Source organism: Nylanderia fulva, unplaced genomic scaffold (genome assembly GCF_048542155.1).
Source record: "Nylanderia fulva isolate GAGA-0341 unplaced genomic scaffold, ASM4854215v1 Scaffold4, whole genome shotgun sequence".
NCBI classification, from domain to species: domain Eukaryota; kingdom Metazoa; phylum Arthropoda; class Insecta; order Hymenoptera; family Formicidae; genus Nylanderia; species Nylanderia fulva.
Window position 1 is genome coordinate 7,475,820 of NW_028190476.1, and position 19,324 is coordinate 7,495,143.

At 28.1% G+C, this 19,324-nt stretch overlaps 2 protein-coding genes across 5 annotated transcripts in view; one reads left to right on the top strand and one right to left on the bottom strand.

Moving 5' to 3' along the window:
• tweek (transmembrane protein KIAA1109 homolog tweek) overlaps positions 1-15,819 on the top strand; it is a 38,167-nt gene extending 22,348 nt beyond the window's left edge. Inside the window, 22 exon segments of the mRNA XM_085486041.1 lie at positions 112-809; positions 1,447-1,607; positions 1,678-1,889; positions 2,368-2,597; positions 2,672-2,890; positions 3,481-3,552; positions 3,628-3,783; positions 4,272-4,451; positions 4,529-4,733; positions 4,904-5,286; positions 6,386-6,789; positions 7,345-7,674; positions 8,329-8,640; positions 8,909-9,101; positions 9,213-9,436; positions 10,085-10,369; positions 10,579-10,767; positions 11,078-11,287; positions 11,627-11,650; positions 12,475-12,605; positions 13,163-13,374; positions 14,196-15,819. Of these exon segments, the coding sequence (XP_085342167.1) occupies positions 112-809; positions 1,447-1,607; positions 1,678-1,889; positions 2,368-2,597; positions 2,672-2,890; positions 3,481-3,552; positions 3,628-3,783; positions 4,272-4,451; positions 4,529-4,733; positions 4,904-5,286; positions 6,386-6,789; positions 7,345-7,674; positions 8,329-8,640; positions 8,909-9,101; positions 9,213-9,436; positions 10,085-10,369; positions 10,579-10,767; positions 11,078-11,287; positions 11,627-11,650; positions 12,475-12,605; positions 13,163-13,374; positions 14,196-14,415 (5,250 nt within the window). The 3' untranslated portion in view covers positions 14,416-15,819.
• Positions 15,820-17,050: 1,231 nt separating this feature from the next.
• The window catches only part of LOC114945516 (myelin regulatory factor homolog 1), a 37,992-nt gene continuing 35,718 nt past the window's right edge, over positions 17,051-19,324 (bottom strand). For all 4 annotated transcript variants that reach the window (XM_085485916.1, XM_085485917.1, XM_029321778.2 and 1 more), the window contains exon 18: positions 17,051-19,088. In XM_085485916.1, the coding sequence (XP_085342042.1) occupies positions 19,011-19,088 (78 nt within the window). In that variant the 3' untranslated portion in view covers positions 17,051-19,010. The remainder of the gene's footprint in view (positions 19,089-19,324) is intronic.

Here is a 19,324-nt window from a genome sequence, read left to right on the forward strand (position 1 = left end):
TCTTTATTTTATCGACAATAAAAATCGTGAATTAATTTGTAGCAGTCGCTTTGATCATTAAAAGGTACATATATAGGAAAAGGGAGAATTTCATTATTTATTTGCTCGCAGAGAATTCAATTGACCGCAACGACTCCAACAAGCTCGGCGGTGCGGCTGGAAACTGGCGCGGTCGAATTTCAATTATCCAACAGAGTGCAAAATGTTTCCGGGTCCACCCAGCCGAATCCCTACATGAAATTATTCGGCAAAGCGCAAGTTGATATCAACTTGAGTCTGGGACAGTTGTTGAAGAACGTCCTGTTCGAGGAGGTGGAGCCAGAATTCCAGCAGTTCGCCTTTTTTAATACCAGAATCGGGCTGCGAAATGCGTTCCAAGAGGAGATGGCGCAGGGCCAGGACAAGGAAGTGGTCCTTATCACCCTTAAACGCCCGCTAATTTATATACAACCCATGGCCATCGATAAAGCTATACTCGTTTGGCTGAATTACAAGAACGCGTACGAGTACTGGAACGAGAAGAGGTCTAATTTGAATAAGGAGGTGTTGACCGCCACCCAGCAGGTGTTCGAGAAGGTCCCGTTCGGGCAGCTGACGAGTCAACTGAGCGCGCCGCATCTCGGAACTTTGTTCCTGCAATTGACAGTCGACGATATGGGCATCTGCGTGCCACTTAATCCATTGCCGCCGAACAATTGGAGATTGAACAGGAGTCTTTACGACGGAGAATCGCGAGGGGCTGTCGTGGTGACGCTCGAAAACACCAGCATATCCGCGTGCAGCAGCGGTAGTCTGGTTAGCAAAGGAAGGTACGCATCATTCTAATCGATCATCCCTACAGACCTTTTCATTTTTGATTGTGCAATAAAATGTTTCGAATCAAACAAAAGTTGTTTGATTTGAAGGAGGACAGAAGATTGCGCTGCTGACTTTTCTAAAGGGCGCCTTTCAAAGTCATTTGAAGGTCATTTGTTTTCTTTACACCAATTGATTTCTCTCGTTATTTTGTGCATAAAAGTATTGAAATAAAATCATCTGAAAATGAATATTCACCAGATATTTTGTAGTTTGTGTAAAATTATGTCAAATTTAAGTATAAAATATCTTCTGAGCTATTTATTTTTTGGTCATCTTACTCTTATAACTTTTTATGTCGAAAATTCTGAGAAATTGGTTTATTTGAAAAAAAATATGGTGTTGCCTTTGAAAATCTTTAGAAAAAGTTAATAAAATATCTTTTGTCTTTCTTTAAATCAAACAATTTTTGTTTGAAACATTGTTGTACAATCAAAAATAAAAATTATTTGGTTCTGAGGGAAGAAGTTTTATACATTTAAACTTTCTTCGAAAATAGAACATCCTATATTTGCTGTTTTTTAAATTCTTAGAACATAGGCTTATATTATATATATAAAATTTAATGTATATTTTGTCATCTTTTTGTAGATTTGTAGGATTATGTTTGAGATTCGCAGAAGACTTTGAAACTTCTTTGGATGATTGGAAGCCAGATATGACTGATAGTAATATAATGAATTTATGTGTTGTATCAGAAGGCACTTATGAAGTTTGTAGCAGAACTATTGCACAGAAACAAGACAAGTCTGGTGTGTAATTTACTTTTTTTTATAAAGTTGATATTATTCTAATAATAAAATTAATAATTATTTTTTCTAGATAATGCCAAATGGATCTTAAATGTTCAATGGCAAATGGAAGGAGTTGATATTCATCTTGATGTCAGTGTAGGACAACAGCTGTCGGCTCTTGGACATACATTAACGATGTTAACTGGTTCTGAAGAGGAAGATGATATTCACGTTCCTGCGGATTATGATAGCGACGATGGAGATCAACCGGAACATAGCACTAGCCAGGTTAAAAAAAAAGTATGGTTTAATTAATTTTATTTTTCGCCATTTTTACATGCGTAACTTCTGTATTATATTTAAAAGTAAGTAATATATAGGTATAATGAGAACAAAATGTCATTTATATATATAATTATTTCTTTTATTATATTTACTTAATATTTTTTAATTATATTTATTTAAAATATAGAATTATTTCTAAAGAACTATATGAAAAATATATAACAAAGAAAAGGAGAGTATAAAATATTTATATTAATTAATTTTTATTATATTTATTTATTATTTCTTTATTATATTTATTTAAAATATAGAACTATTTTTAAAGAATTATATGAAAAATATATAATAAAGAAAAGAACAGTATAACCTATTTATTTTTAAACTTGCATTAAAGAAATAAATCTTAAGTTTGCAATATCTTTTGTTATTAAAAAAGATCTCAGAATTACACTGCAGTGGTCTTATTTAAAATCAATATTGTTTGTGATTACAGGAAAGTATATTAATAAAAAAATCAAAGAATTGGACGGATAATCTACCGGCCTTTATTTTTGATCCTACACTTGATGCAAAAAAGAGATCGCAATTGATAGAGAAGGAAATGAACGAGCAGGCCAAAATTATAAACGATTTGCGATCACTGGGGGCTTCGCACGGAACGATCGAGCAAGAGATGAAACGTCTGCACGAATTAGAAGCAATGGTATTTAAAGATTTTAGAAGGTATGTTGTAATTTTTTTCCTCTTTCCATATTTTGACCTTTTAAAAAAATATTACATATATTTTTTGTTATCAGGGACATGATTCAAAAGTTGAGGAGACAGTCGGTTAAAGCTTCCAGTATCAAGGGTAAATTAGGTCTTGGTAGTAAACCGAATACATATCGCTCGAGATCATTTATTGTACCTTCACCTACACCGGAACATCATTTAGAAAGCCCAGAAGACGTGAATACGGAAATTAATTCAGCAAATTCTGCTAGTTACGAGAGCAGCCCCAGAAGCGGCCCCAGTCGGTATGCATTTTTTTATAATACTAAAGAAAAGCTCCCTATATTAATAAATAATTTTGAAAATCAGAAAGGCTAATAAATAAATTTTTGAAACTAATAATAAATAAAAAAATAAAAATAATTTGAAACTAATAAATAAATTAATTAATTAAAATAAATTAATATTTCTTAAACATTTATAAATTATTTTTTGTTTTCTATTTTTATTTTATAATTATATTGCATATATAATTTTAGATATAATGATATATTGCTTTATTATTATCCAAATTAATTTCACAAATAATAAATCAATATTAAATGCTAGAAAAATTGCATTCTTGATAACTGTCTAATCATATGAATAGAAAAACATTATAAAACGTATACAAAAAAGGAACTTTTAAAAAGCTGTATCTACAAATTTTCTTGTTTTCTTATTTAAATGAAATTGTAAACGGAGATACTAGAAAGGAAATATCTCAGGAAGTATCAAGAAATTTTTTTACAAAATTTGAGAATAGACACCATGAATATTTGCAAAAATAAGTTTTTAATTTAAGTAAATTTTTACAAAAATTATAAGCTCTCATATTAAAAAATGATTATTACAGATCAGCTTCCCTGCGTATAAAGGGACTTGGTGGACCACGAGTTACCTTTAGCGATACACATACAATGGGCAGGTATGTTTAAAAAAATCACATTAGTCATAAAGAAAGAAGAAGTATTTGCATGAAATAAGTATTTACTTTTATTAGGCAATCATCCTTACCAAGCGCTAGTTCTGACTTGAGTTTACCAGAAGGGGAATTAGAATGGCCAGAAACTATTGAGATAGAAGGAGAACGTGTTGAATTGAGAAAGAAGACTAGAGATACCAGTTGTACATCTAGTTATGACAGTATGGAGGGAAAGTATGTAGTCTTAATAATTATCGATGTCATATTTTTATTTTATGTTTTATTTTATATATATTTTATTTTATACTTTATTTTATATTTATATTTTTTTATAATTTATATTTTTATTTTATATTTTTATATTTTGTATTTTTATTTTATATTTTAATATTTAATATTTTTATTTTATATTTGTTATATAAATTTTTAACATTTAGATATGATATTTATATTAGATTTTTATTGTTATTTAAATTATTTTAATTAAATTAAGTTTGATTAATAAAACAATATTAAATGCTAGAAAAATTACATTCTTGATAATTTTTTTTGCAATCGTATAACACATACAATAAAGAAACTTAAGAAACTTATTTTGTAGAGCTGCAGCTACAAATTTTCTTATTTTGCCTAAGAATTTTAATGAAAATTTGGAAGATCAGGGAATTTCTTTACAACATTTGATTATACAGAAATACATTAGACTTATCATTCATTTTCAGTGCACCATTGCTCGATTCATTTGGAAAGGAGCAAGCATCCTCGACTTCATCTCCATACATCACTTCTCAGAAAGCTCAAGAACCAAATATAGACTTCGAACTTGATGTCAAAGTTCTAATTAATAGTGGAAAATGTGTATTACATACAAAAGATCCAGGAAGGGAGGACGAAATTAAATTGTAAATATCTATAGCAGATTTTAATTTGATTTCTTGAAATATAATTTTTCAATGTAACATCAATTCCTCTCTTCCAGCTTGAGTAGAATGAAGAAAGAACGATCGTGTTCTGGTGGTATGTTCGAATTTCAGCAATCCGGCAGTCCCAATAGCAGCAGAAAACACTTGAACAGTAAAGAGAAACCGTCAGTAGCCAGCACATCTCGATTGAGATATTTGCAGCATACAAATGTGCCTTTGGTAGATTTAACAATTTTTCATATTCCCGGCTTAGATGTTAAGGTAAAAAAAATTCAGATATTATTTATTATTAGAATATATCAACAAAATTTTTTTTTCAAACAGCGGATATAAAAAAATAATATAATAAAAAATAATATATTATATATAATAAAATAAAATAAAATAAAATAAAATATAATAAAAAAGTATAATAAAAAATTCTTTTACAGGTTCATTATGAATCCAAGACTCTTCCAGAGGAATCGTTGTCTCCCCGTGTATCTGCGGAAAATAGCCTGTTGAATCCGATCACGATGACGATGCTCAGAAAATCTAGCACCAAAAAAGCCAGCCTCTTCGCTTGGATGACTCTGCAGAGCATTCCGGAGGAGACTATTATTAGTCCTCATATTCTCGAATTTCTCGAGCAAACTCTAGAGCCAATTCCAAGCAAAAATAACTTCCAAAGTAGCGCGCAAACGAACGCTAGTTTCCTGTCGGAAAATACAGAGAACACGTTGTGGGCTGCCACGGCTGCGAATAGCAATTACGTTTATGCCAGTTTTCCCGTCGATGTTATAGTATATTTTCATATGCAGCCGTCCACGTTTAGGTAAAAGAAGAGATCCGAATGTTCAGTTTTTAAAAGAGAAATTCAAAAAAGGGGACCCCACATCAAAAACATAAGATTTTGGAATTGGCTGATTTTTCTTTTTTTCCATATATTTTAGCTTATGCCCTGCCTAATAAAAAACATAATAGTTTTGAGCTAAATATTAGATAGTTACTAACAATAAGTTATAGCCAATCAACTTGTAAAGCCCAAGTTTTTCGTCTATTATTTAGCTTTGAGCCTATTACATTTTTTGTTCAGCAGATTTTAAGCTACATTATATGAGAATATCAGCTGATCTTATCAAGATTTAATTTTATATGAGTAGTACAGGGGTTTTTGAACCTACATAAAATCCTAGATGAATCCTAGAAATTGAATTCTGGTAAAATCAGCCGATTTTCTCATATGTAACTTATAACTTGTTGAACCAAAAATGTAATAGACTCTAAGCTAAATAATAGATGGTTACAGATTTATAGTCAAATACGAAAAATTAGGACTTTGCGAATTGTTGTATATATATATCATAAGGTGTTATACCGAAAATATACAAGTAAATTTTATTTGGAGACAATTTTTTTTCAGTAAAATTGAGGCATCCATAATTTTCGAGTTATAAGCGATTGAAAATAAAGGGTTTCGCAAACTAAGCCTTGTAGAAATAAAATATTAACAAACCATATTCTCCAATTTCAAATAGAGTTTACTAATAAAATTTTAAGGTTTATTTATAAAGACATTTATAAAGACATGATGGCAAAAATTATTTATTTATAAAGATACATGATGGGAACATGCAAAAAGTGATGGCCTCCCTCGACATTTTTGCTGAGGAAAAATTGTCTCCAAATAAGGAAATTAAAAAAGAAGAAAAAAAAACAGCCAATTCTGCTGAAAACTAAAATCCTATGTATTGGGTGCGGAGTCCTTTATCAACAATTTTTGCTTTTATTACTTATATTAATATTAATTAATATTTAATATTCATTGAATTAAAAATGTGAATCATGTTTAAATTTAATTCGTAATATTAATTATATTACTAGAAATTATAATTTATATACTATTATTAATAAATTATCGTTTCCTTCTCTAGATTCTCGTGCTTACCAGTTTCACGAGTAGAGTGCATGCTGCAGTTACCGTCCCTGGACATTGTGTTCTCGTCGAAGCGGGCCGAGGAAGAGCTGATAGAGTTCCGGGAATTCAAATCCCAAAGCGCATCAGGAAAGGAAACGGGTTCGGCCATTGGTGGATTATCCGTCACCGGTTGTCTAGCAGATTTCTCTGTGTACATCTTTCATCCCTACGGTGGCGGGAAGAAGACCGGGTTGAAGGAAGCGCAATGGTCGCCCTTGTCGGACAGCGAGAGGAAGGATTCGCTGAGCATTAATGTCGAGTTCGTAAAATTCCACCTATCCAGAAGCAAGAAACTGAACTTCCAAAGCGAACAGCTTAAAAAGCTCTCGGACACCAGCCGCGCCGTCATAAGATTCTCAAGTATGTGTAGTGTGTTTGCTGTTATCTAAATAAAATTATATAGATGATCATCTAGATAAAACTTTGGCGTCATCTTATAATATCTTTATATAGGTAATAAAAATATCTATTATCTATATCTGTGTGTGTGTGCATCTTACAATTAGATGAAAAAAGTATTAATTTTACTAAATTATCTAGAATAATTTTCAGATAATTTTGATTTAGAATCATAGCACATAAAAATACTTTAATAGTAGAACTTAAGCAGTAAGCGATAAAAATTGATAAATAATTTTTTATAACTGTGTTCACATAAGCAGTCTTAAAAATTATCTAAATGAATCGCCATATAATTTTATCTTTTATCTAGATATATTTATATATCTAGATATATTTATATTTAAAATAAAATCATTTTCATCTTATCTAACAAAGATGAATTTACATATTTTTATCTCATCTTTATCTAGCTGATTTTAAAATTATCTAAGTACAACACTATATATATATAAAGTATGTGTAAAGATCTAAAAAAAAATGACAGATTTTCCAAGCAATTAATCATCATTTCAGCAATCATCGATATCGGATCGGCTTCCTTTAAGTACGATATGCGTCGATTAACGGAGATCCTGGCCTTCCCGAAGGCCTGGTACAGACGCAGTATAGTGAGACGCTTATTCCTGGGGGACCTGAGCTCGGTCGCCGCGTACTCGGAGGGAGACGGGAGCCCTCTGTTGAACCAGGAAGAGGCGGTCATGGGTAGCTCATTGCTGAAACATTACGATAGACACACGTGCGACGCGTTGTCGAAGAGCGCGCCTGAAAGGAGTCCTGTGTTGAATAGGGAAAAGTTGAAGCTCAGTTTGGAGAACGACCCGCCGAGACCAGCGCGATTGAAAGGTATCCACGCGCACTTTATAAAAAAAAAAAAAAATACAAAGCGTTCTATTTTAATCGATCACCCTAACATCTTTTTTATTTCTGGATTGTACAGCAATGTTTCAAATAAAAGTTGTTTGAAGGGGGACAGAAGATGACCTTACGAACTTTTTTGAAGGATGCTTTTCAAGGTCATTTGAAGGCCATTTATGTTTTTTAAATCAAAGTATAAAATAAAGTCAAAAATTAAAGTATAAAATATCTCATAAACTCTTCATTTTTTGGCTATCTTACCTTTATAACTTTTTGTGCCAAAAATTGCAAGAAATTAGTTTATATAAGAAATTATAATAATTCTATAAAGAAAAAAATAAAAAGATCTTGAAATGATTTTGAAAAGTGCTCTTCAAAAAAGTCAGTAATGTCATCTTCTGCCTCTCTTCAAATCAAACAACTTTTGTTTGAAACATTTTGTTATACAATTAAAAATAAAGAAAAAAGTTGTTGGGTATGATCGATTAAAATTGGGTGCTCTATAAATAATATATTTAATAAAATAAAATAAAACAAACTTGAAGCTTCTACAAAAATGACTATAATAATAATTTAATATAATATATAATAAGTATTAATTATCACATCTTTAATAAATATAATTATCATGTTTATTATCAGATATTGGGAAAGCATGGAGTTTCACTACAGACAAGCAAATATCATCGGAGATCAAATTGAGAGAATCTGCGTGGGAGACCTTGGTGTTATTCGCCGTGAATTTTACACGTTTGAACGTGCATATGAATATGGGGAACGTAATGGGCAACGTTAGCTGGATGACAAAAGATTTTAGATCGGATGGTAGACTGTCTATCGGCAGCACAGGTCATAAAAATCTGTACATAGGTATCGGTCTCGGAGGATCGAGTCTAGACGCGAAAGGTGGTATAGTCGGTGGAACAATCGAATTGAGTAAAATTGATACTTACAGTGAGTTTTCTTTTTGTTATACGAGGTCTCATTAATTAATATAGTCGAATACTGCTTTAAGATTCTTTTAACTATTTTTTGAAATATTTTTTCATTACATTATCATAGTTTTAGTAATATTCGACTATATTAATTAAAGTGGGACACCCTATATTAAATATTTTAATATATATAATAATTATAATATATATTAATAATTATAATACATATTTAATATTTATATTGATAAGTTAATGCAGAATTTGATTTATTTGTTTATGTATTGTAGTATATATTCGAGAGGAACCTGGAATAGAACCTGATCATACAGTGGGATTGAAATTATTTGCATTAGAATTGCGATTGGATTATATGGGAACAAGTGTGTTAATGTCTCGAGTGTCTTCGTTGGATGTTACTCTCAGAGATGAGTGGAAAATTAATCGTAGCAGTAATGGTGATGCTTTTATGCCAACACGAAGGTATAAATACATGTTTTTATTAATTTTAATAAAATTGGCAAACGTTACATTATCATATTTATACAATGCATAATAATATATATAAATAAAATTTTAATTATGTTAATACAGGCCTGCCATCATTTTCATGCATGGTGACCTGGGTTGGGATCAATTACAAATCATGATCAGCAAGTCGACAACAGCTGACTTACTGAAGATGTTTTACAAACTGGACGAATTCTTCAGTCAACAATTCAAGAGTAGCAAACGTGTATTTAGCTCGTTGCAACCAAAACATCAAAGAATAAATAATAGTAGTTTTAAAAAGAGGCAGCAGAAGAAGAGATCCGATGGTAAGTACAGGGTGTCCCATGGGAAATTACTGAAACTAATCAACTGTCATTTTTTAATGCATCCAGTTGATTAGTTGAGAAAACAAAAATTGTGTTGGAAAGAGGAAAGTCTGCAGTTTTTAATGGGTATAAATAAAATGTTTGTATACCAGTTTATTTTATTGATAAAAAGTAATAAAAAAAAGTGCTAATAATCACATAAAATCACATAAACTAATGATAAATATTTTCAACAATGTCAGATTTAATAGTAGCTATTAAAAGGATCATCAATAACATTAAAATGACATGTTAGAAAAAGTTTTTACGAGTTTTCGTAAAAGAATAATTTTGTACAAATTCAAATAGTGCGCACTTCGAAAATATTAATTATTAGTTTACATATTTGATTATTAGTACTTTCTTCATTACTGTTTCCAATAAAATAAACTCCTATACAAACATTTTATTTATATCCATTAAAAACTGTAGACATTCCTCTTTCCAACACAATTAGTAATCAACGATTTAGCCAGACAACATGCATTAAAAAATGACAGCTGATTAGTTTCAGAAATTTCCTATGGGACACCCTGTACAAATTGTTATGATTGATCAGATCATTTTTTTCATGATGTAAAGATATATAGTGCTGATAACTTATTATAGGGGGTCCGTGGAGCTTAAATCAGACTGCGATTTCGGATGCTAGACATCATAGACACTGGCAGAGGGTATTAGCCCAAGTAGCCGGTCTTCAATTGGGAAGCTTAAGATTTTCCTTACCGTCAACTGGCACCGTCCTAGGAGGCACGATGGAACTTCATGGTTCTAACATTAGTTTAGCATGTTTCCATGGAATTAACTTCAAGAGCAAGAGTTGGGCCATATTCTCGCTGAAAGAGCCCTGTATAAGCTTCGCTACTGAAGCACAAGAGATACCAAGTGTTGAAAGTAAATATATATATTAAATAATACCTATATTATAAATATATTAAATATTATATATTTTATATATATAACTTATATATTATAGATTATATTATATGTTGTATTATATATTGTATAATATGTATATTATATATTAAATATTGTGTGCTGAACTATTTTTATTTATAATTGTATCAATTTATTTATTATAAATTTTTATTTTCTTGTTGCAGCACCTAACACATACGACGTTCACGTCGTGCAAACGTTAACCATCAGCCTGGGGCATCAGCAGGAGCAGCACGCGAGACATCACTCCATGGCAACTGTCTGTAGATTAAGTCGAAGCGTTTTATTCCCACCGCAATTTAAATCTTTGCAAGAATGGTTTCATTATGCATTCGCTAGCAGTGAGATCGATGGTATATATTTAATCTATATATAAAAAAGACTCCGCACCAAATATATAAATTTTGGCTTTCGGTGAAATTTATTCAGCAAGTCATAAATCAAATACATGTGAGAAAATTAGCTGATTTTATTAGGATTTAATTTCTAAGATTCTAGGATCTAGATATGGATTTTTATATAGGTTTTATATAGGTATGAAAAAAAAACAGCTAATTCGAAAGCTAAAATCCTATGTATTTGGTGCGGAATCCTTTATTTTATGAATTTTTTTATCTTTAATAGTGTATATTCATGTCTTTCTCTGTTCTTTTTATTATATAGCGGTAGATAGATTTCCATGCGTCGAGAGAGATAAGATGGAAAGTACATCGGTGGATGGAAATAACACGTCGCGTGGAAGAAGCACGTCCGCGATATCCGGCAAGCTGCAAGAACATTCGCACACCCGAGAGGTGATATTTGCCTTGCCTTCGTTGCAGTTGCACCTGAAAACTGAGCATCTGCAAACTGCCAGAACGCCGGATGTTTTAGGTATGTATAAGTCGATTTTTTAAATATAATTGCTGTGTAAAAATTATTAAAACGCATCTCTGTGTCAATCTATCTACTTGTCCTTACATATAAAAATTGACTGCTATCGAGTAAATAATTTGCCGAGATGTGAAATTAAAAGATAAATACACACGCATAATGATACGAACGCAGTTAATTATTTGCAATTGTTTTATTCAGAAACGTAAATTAAATTATATATAAATATATAAGTATATATCTCATCAAGTTTTTTTATTGAATTGTTTTAATAAAATATTTATACATGTTTTCACTGCGCGAATTATTCTGCAATTGGTTTCTTTCATATAATTTTAGGACTTCCTAAGCATATTTTATACAGTAAGTACAGAGAATGTAAAGTTTATTACATCTGGAAAAAGGTTTTAAAGGAACCTGTTTAGAATGCTTTATTACGTAGATGCTTAAGATAGTTGATAGATCGCAATAAGCACTTTTTGAATATTTTTGAAATTTTTAGTAATTATTATTTTAATTATTCTGAAAACAGTGGCAAACAATTAAAAAATATTGATCACATAGAATAGGAGATAATTTTGAATCGCGGATTTTAGATACTTTTATACCATATATTGCATGATTTGTATTAGGCTAATGCCAACTCACATTTTCGTCTATAAAAAAAATTTTGTTTAATGATTTTTAATGAAAAAAGATTTAAAAAATAAAGAAATATTTATAATAATTTTTAAAGTCGTTTCCCATTTGTTATCTTTATATATATTTATTAGATATTACAATATTACATATATTTCTAAGGATAATTTATTAGCGTTTCTATCGAGATTTAAATCATTAGAAATGGATTAAACAATAAAAGAAAACAAATGTATGAAAGTCGAAATATATTCGAATATTGAAGACGAAAATCAGCACTTTTTAACATCTTTTTTTATAATTATTTGATATAATCGACATTGTATGATTAGCAGTGCTTCAATAAGCATGGGAAATTAGTTGTACTACTTAGATGTATTTATAACAGATATGTATGTTGTAGAATATAATTTTAATATATAATAGTATACAAAAATGTTCAGATTTAATAATTGATATTTTTTTAAGATTTTTAATTATTTATTACTTAATAAAATCATTATTTTATATACATGTTTATATGTCTTAACTATTATTTCGATTTACAGGTGAGAAACCATTAGTCGAATGCAGTTTCATAACGGAATTTGAAGATCACATATTTGTTACTGTTGACGCTGAAGCCTTCTTTTTCCTACATGATCTCATTACATCATATGTAAAAGAAAAGGAGAGAGTGGTAAGGGACTTTTAGAAAAATTTCAAGATACAGGGTGTCCCAATGGCTGAAACTAATCAGCTGTCATTTTTTAATGCATGCAGTTATTGAGAAAACAAAAATTGTGTTGAAAAGAAGAATGTCTACAGTTTTTAATGGATAAAAATAAAATGTTTGTATACGAGTTTATCTTATTGAAAAAAGTACTAATAATCACATATGTAAACTAATGATAAATATTTTCGAAGTGCGTATCATTTAAATTTGATATTAAATTTGGCACTGTTGAAAATATTTATCATTAGTTTATGTGATTCTTAGCACTTTTTCATTACTTTTTATCAATAAAATAAACTAGTATACAAACATTTTATTTATATCCATTAAAAACTGCAGTCTTTCCTCTTTCCAACACAATTTTTGTTTTCTCAATAACTGCATGCATTAAAAAATAACAGCTGATTAGGTTTAGAAATTTCCTATGGGACACCCTGTACATTTAAAATGACTTTTTATCTATCAGAGGAAGAAAGGCGTACTCTTAATTTCTGTTAAATTTTTTTTTCTTTCTATTATAGCACACGATGCAAAACATGGGTGCGAGAGCACACAGTCCTGATCAGCAAGAGAGAAAAAATGTAAATGCGAGTGCAACGACCAATGTATCCAACGTATCCAGTGTAACTTTAGAAGATGAGAAGAAGCGCAAACAATTTGATCCGGCTGAAATGTTCATAAAAGATTGGCGATCCTATAGATGTAAAACGTGGCACTTGGAACCGACAGTTAGGTGAGTTACTAGTTTTAAAAGAACTCGGAACCTCGCCGCGGCTATGTTAGATTGTGACGTCAGAAACGAGAAAATACAAAAGCTGACAATTTTTAGATGCCATTTCGAAATAAAAAGATATTTCGCACTTCAAATGGCTTTAGCATCGAATTCAATTTTATCGAAATATCTTTTTTTCATCAATGTTTACTGTTATTTAAATAAAATTATGTAGATGATTATTTATATAAAGTTTTGGCGTCATTTTTATATAGATAAAATATGTATTATTTATATCTTACAATTAGATGAAAAAAATGTCATCTTATTAAATTATCTAGAATAATATTCAGATAATTTGATTTAGCATCATACATAAAAATACTTAAGCAATAAAATTTAAGAAGTAAGCGAATTTATAAATAAAAATATAAATACATTTTTATATCTCTTTTATAATTTACATTTTTTTATTACTGCGTTTATATAAGCAATTTTAAAAATAATATCTGGAAGTTTATCTAGATGAATCGTCATATAATTTTATCTTTTATCTAGATATATTTAAAACTAAATTATCTCTATCTTATATATTTTTATTTTATCTTTATGTAGCTAATTTTGAAATCAGTTTAAGTACAACACTACTTTTCATTTAAATAAATAGCATCTCAAGAATTTTCAGCATTTATTTTCTTGCCTCTGACGTCACAATCTAACATAGTTGCGGTGAGGATCCAGGAGTCTTAAAATAAGATCTCTTTTTGTCACAAATAATTGTGACAATAATAGGATAAATAAAGATAAAGCTTATAATTATATGTATTCCTCTGTCATTTAAGGCTGCTCTCATGGGCCGGCAAAAGTATAGAACCTTATGGCATCGATTATATCCTTCAAAAATTGGGATTCTCTCATGCACGTACAACGATCCCAAAATGGATACAACGAGGATTTATGGATCCCTTAGACAAATTGCTCGCCGTTCTTATGTTAAGAATGGTATTAGCCGTTCGCGAAGAGCCATCGGACGAACAAAAGGAACACAAAAGAGAGAAATAATTTGATTTTTTTTTGTAACTAAAGCGTCCAATGTATATAACGCGATCTCTTTTCTTCATATCTATTCGAATTATATATTAGCAATGGTGCATTAACTGGCGCAAAATAAACGACACAATCGACATTAATCAGTGTTACTTCAGATGTGATAAAAAAATCTATGCATAAAGTAACATCAAGCCTATACGTATAGTTTTTTTATCGTTTATTTAAAGTAGTTCAAATAGATTTTAATGGTATGATTGGAGAAAATAGAACCATAGTGGTTGGTAATAATCGTTCTTCGTAAAGAACAACGTGAAACATTTATAAAACTGACGTTCAGACTACGAAATGTGTTTCAATATAGAGAAATATAATTACAATAAAACGTAAAATAATGTGTATTTTTAAGCAACTGTATATTATCAATATACATATAATTTTTGTTCATAGACATTAGATTTTTTATCTTAATTAAAGAAATGGTATTACGTTAGTATATCTTAATTATATACTTTTGTTACATACAGGGAATATTTCAAGAATTTCTGTGATGAAACAATACATAATTATCCACATTTTGGTCTTCTACTTGTTTTTTTGTTTTATAAATTATAATGATATAATTTTATGTATATATGTAATGATTGTAATGTATAATAATGCAGGATATATATTCTAAAATCAATATTTTATATGCAAATAAGTATGTGAAAAATATACGTATCCTTATTATGTTCAATGGAATATTATTATAAGCAGAATTACGTAAGAAATTGTAATGTTTATCATGTATTGTTTATTGTAAGTATGAATTTGTGAATTATATTCGATAATATAATACGGATTTTATACATATATATTATATATACGTTTCTTAAAGACTTAGACTGTAAAATGTTATCTGTGATTTTTCTATATTTATTTTATACATATTGTGTATACATGTATTCGCTACGATTTAATTATTTACAAATCTCTTGAAAGTTATTTGATATGATTTAAATATATATATAAGTAGATTTCTATATTTCTCTTCTACGATCATTATCGACCATGAAAAAGTTCTAGAAAGAGCACCTTGTTAACTTAAATAAAATGTAAAAAGTTTTATATTGATATGCGTGTAAATACGTAAAGTAGTTGAAGTAATTAAAAATTAAATCTATCCAGCACCATCACAGGAATATATTCTTGAGGATATGTATCTTAAAAATATTTGCTTTGTAAAGATTTAAACCGAGAAAAATGTATGCATTTCTTATTCAATAGACACACACACACAGTTCTCAAAATATCTAATAACGAATCACTAAATATATCCAAAAACTCACAGTTCTTTAAATATGAATTTTTTGTTTGACAGTAATATGTATTGAATATGTATTTGCCGATGCTGGAATAAATGTGCATTTATAAATATCTATTTGAAATTATTTTCAGACTACATTAATTTATATAATTACATTAATCACATTAATTTATATAATTTATATAATTTTTTATTATCAAAGTAATAGATCTTCATACTAGAAAGAGCTCTAGAAGAAATATTTTTCTTCTGAAATCACCAAATCAGTTGATTATAAATTCAAAAATTAAATATTTTTATCAAAATTATTTTATTAAGTTATGTTCAAGAAAATATCTATTAATTTCTAGATATTTATTTAATCTACCAATAAGTTTAAAACAAAACTTCATGCATTGTTCCATTTCGTAACAATGTGCTAAATTCTTCCTTTCTTCTGAATTGTCCTTCCAGAAGGATACAATAGATATCCACGACATGCTAAATTAATTTCTATCAAATTTTATCCAACTTATGATATATGAATTTAATTTCTTAATTTTTAGAAATTTTTATTTTTATTATATATATATATATATATATATATATATATATATATATATCACTTATTTATATATCATTATTTCAATGCATATTTAATAAGATATATGTATATACACACACAAATGTGTGATATGCGTGTGTATATGCACAATTATTATTCTGTTAAATAAAATAATAAATAATAAACAAATTATTTGATAAAAACATAATATAATTATGAATATATAAATTCATTCGCAGAAAAAAATGTGCGCAAAAGAGTAGAGCTTAAAAATATTTTTACTCATATCATGATATATCTTATTACTATACATAATTTTATATATTACATGTGTATCTTATTCTATTTTGTATAATATTATTATAGATTATTGTTTTATAAATCAAGATACAAAAATTATAATAACAGCGTTTGCATTAAAATTTAAAGTGTATCAATAACATTAAATAATGATAAAAGAATGATTAAAGAAGAGTATAAAAAAAAATATTGAAATATACATATGAATACAGAAAAATGAAACAATAAATGAATTTCTCATATCCTAAAATAATAATTTGTTTTTCAAGATTATTTCTTTCTTCTTTATCACATCGTAAAAATGATATGATATTTATATATCTTATAAAAAACATATTTTTAACAAAAAATTGTTAAAATAATAAATTAAAAAAAACTTTTATGTAACGTAACAACATTTGTTACATACTCTATAACAACAAATTCAATCAATAAATAAAATCTACAAAAAATATCGCGTTTAACAATGTTCTATATTATTCTACACTATATAATAATTATAATTAAATATATATATTAATTATCCAAAAATTCTTCAGTTTCTCTACAATACATCACAAATTTGTGCACTGAGCTGTGTATATATGTTACAGATATAATCAATCGATAAAGTATAATGTTCAGTATAATGTGTATATATAAATTACTCTTCCCTTCATACAGAATATACGCGTGGACGGCAAGAATGTATATATAATTATTATATATATATATAATTAAACCGCTTAAAAATCGCTAGTTAAACAATTTTGATAACATGATTCACATTTTGATAATGAAAGTGCGCTTATATATCGCCATTAAAGCGAATTCAAATGTTTGTCATATATAATTTACACATATACCGTTGACTATTATTTTTAAATTAAAAAAAAGGTTTTTTATTCGATTATATAAAAATTAAAGTCAGCACACGCGTACATAATCAGCCGAATATATATATATATGTTTATTGAATAATGATAATAAACTGCTTTTTTACTCTATAAGATATTTATGCCTATTTACTCTTTAACATAAAAGTGTGGCAAAGTATGTGCATATATGTATATAGACTCTAATACGCATTAAATATTTACTGTACAATATTTTTAGGAACTCGCAATTCTATATCGTATAATATATAAACACAAATAGTATTATATACTGCGAACTGAAATATTAAAACGATTAGTTGCCTCGATGAGATATCTATTCTTATTACTTTGAATGAAAGAATTCAAACTATAATTGTAGATGCTTGTAGTCGACATTAACGGTAAATTATGTAGTTTTTTAGTAACAATATTATATAATTTATCATTACATTAAATTTATCAGTATTGTTATTTTTACACAATTATGAAATAAAATTTATATTATATATAGCAGACATGTATGACTTTTTACAACTAAATACTATATCATACTTTTTTCATGCGACACATTTTTTTATGATAATAAGCTTATTCAATTTTTGTAAATATTTAAAATGCCGTTATGGATGATATATCATATATATTATACAATATAAGAAAATGTTATTTATAAGTCAGTGTGTATCTCAGAAATTAAAATCTCACCTATACATAAAAGATATATATGTACCAAATGTATAAATACATGCTTTTACAAAATGATTTTAACGTTCTTACAATCTTACAGCAATGTTTTGTAATCTTTGAATGAAATTATTCTGTAATATATTTGCAACCTTTTTATGCTATAAAGAAGTTTCAAAAGGAGTATAAACAATATTAATTGAAAATATGTAATTTGTTGATGGGTATAAAATAAAATATAGTATAAAATAAAATATATGTATAAAATAAAATCTCTGAATTACTTATTAATATATACATTTCGTGATGTATACAAGATATATATATATAATAATATACAAGTGTTCTACAAATCTATTAAATGTCTTTTTAATACTAGTAATAGATTCTTCAACCAATTTGAGAAAATTATTTTTTTAGCAAAAATTTTGAGGTATCAATATTTCTATTGATGCATCAAATTTAATTTGTTAACATAATGTAGCAAAATATGCTAAGATATTGAATAAATTATAACGTGAGAAATATACCCATCAAAAAATCTACTTGATTGTTCGTTTGTCATATTATTGCTATCTATACTTTGCAATGAATAAAATAATTATCATATATATCTTTTCTCTCGCATGTAATATTTAAAGAAATTTCCTGCATAATATGATGTTATGTTAATTAGAATTCTAAATTATGTATATATTTTATGTTTATATTAGTAAATAATATACTATGTGTGTATAATGCAATACAATGATATATAAAATACATGTGTGTACTGGAAACTACGAAAAGCAGAGAACAAAGATTACAAAGGCACGAAGGCTTCTTTATTCTTAGGGTGAAAAGTCTAAACTTTTTTAGATTCTTAGAAATTTCTCACTACAACAACATTTGTGCACTGTACAGGAAAGAAAAATATTTATTGTTCTTCGCAATCTCGATAAAAGTGCAATGTAAATTCTAAATAATCGACACCATGTTTGTTTCTGCAAATATTCTGTAATAAAATAACAAAATTAGTATGTAGAGTCACTCAATATTATTAAACAAGATGTCATTTTCAAGTAATAATAATCTTTCTTATTTATGAAAAAAGTATACATATATAGGGTGGGACATTAAAATGGCTCACATTGTATAAACATTGTGAAGAAACTTAATATAATATATCACACACATTAATATATTTAATATAATAAATGATATATCTATATACATTATATAATATATATA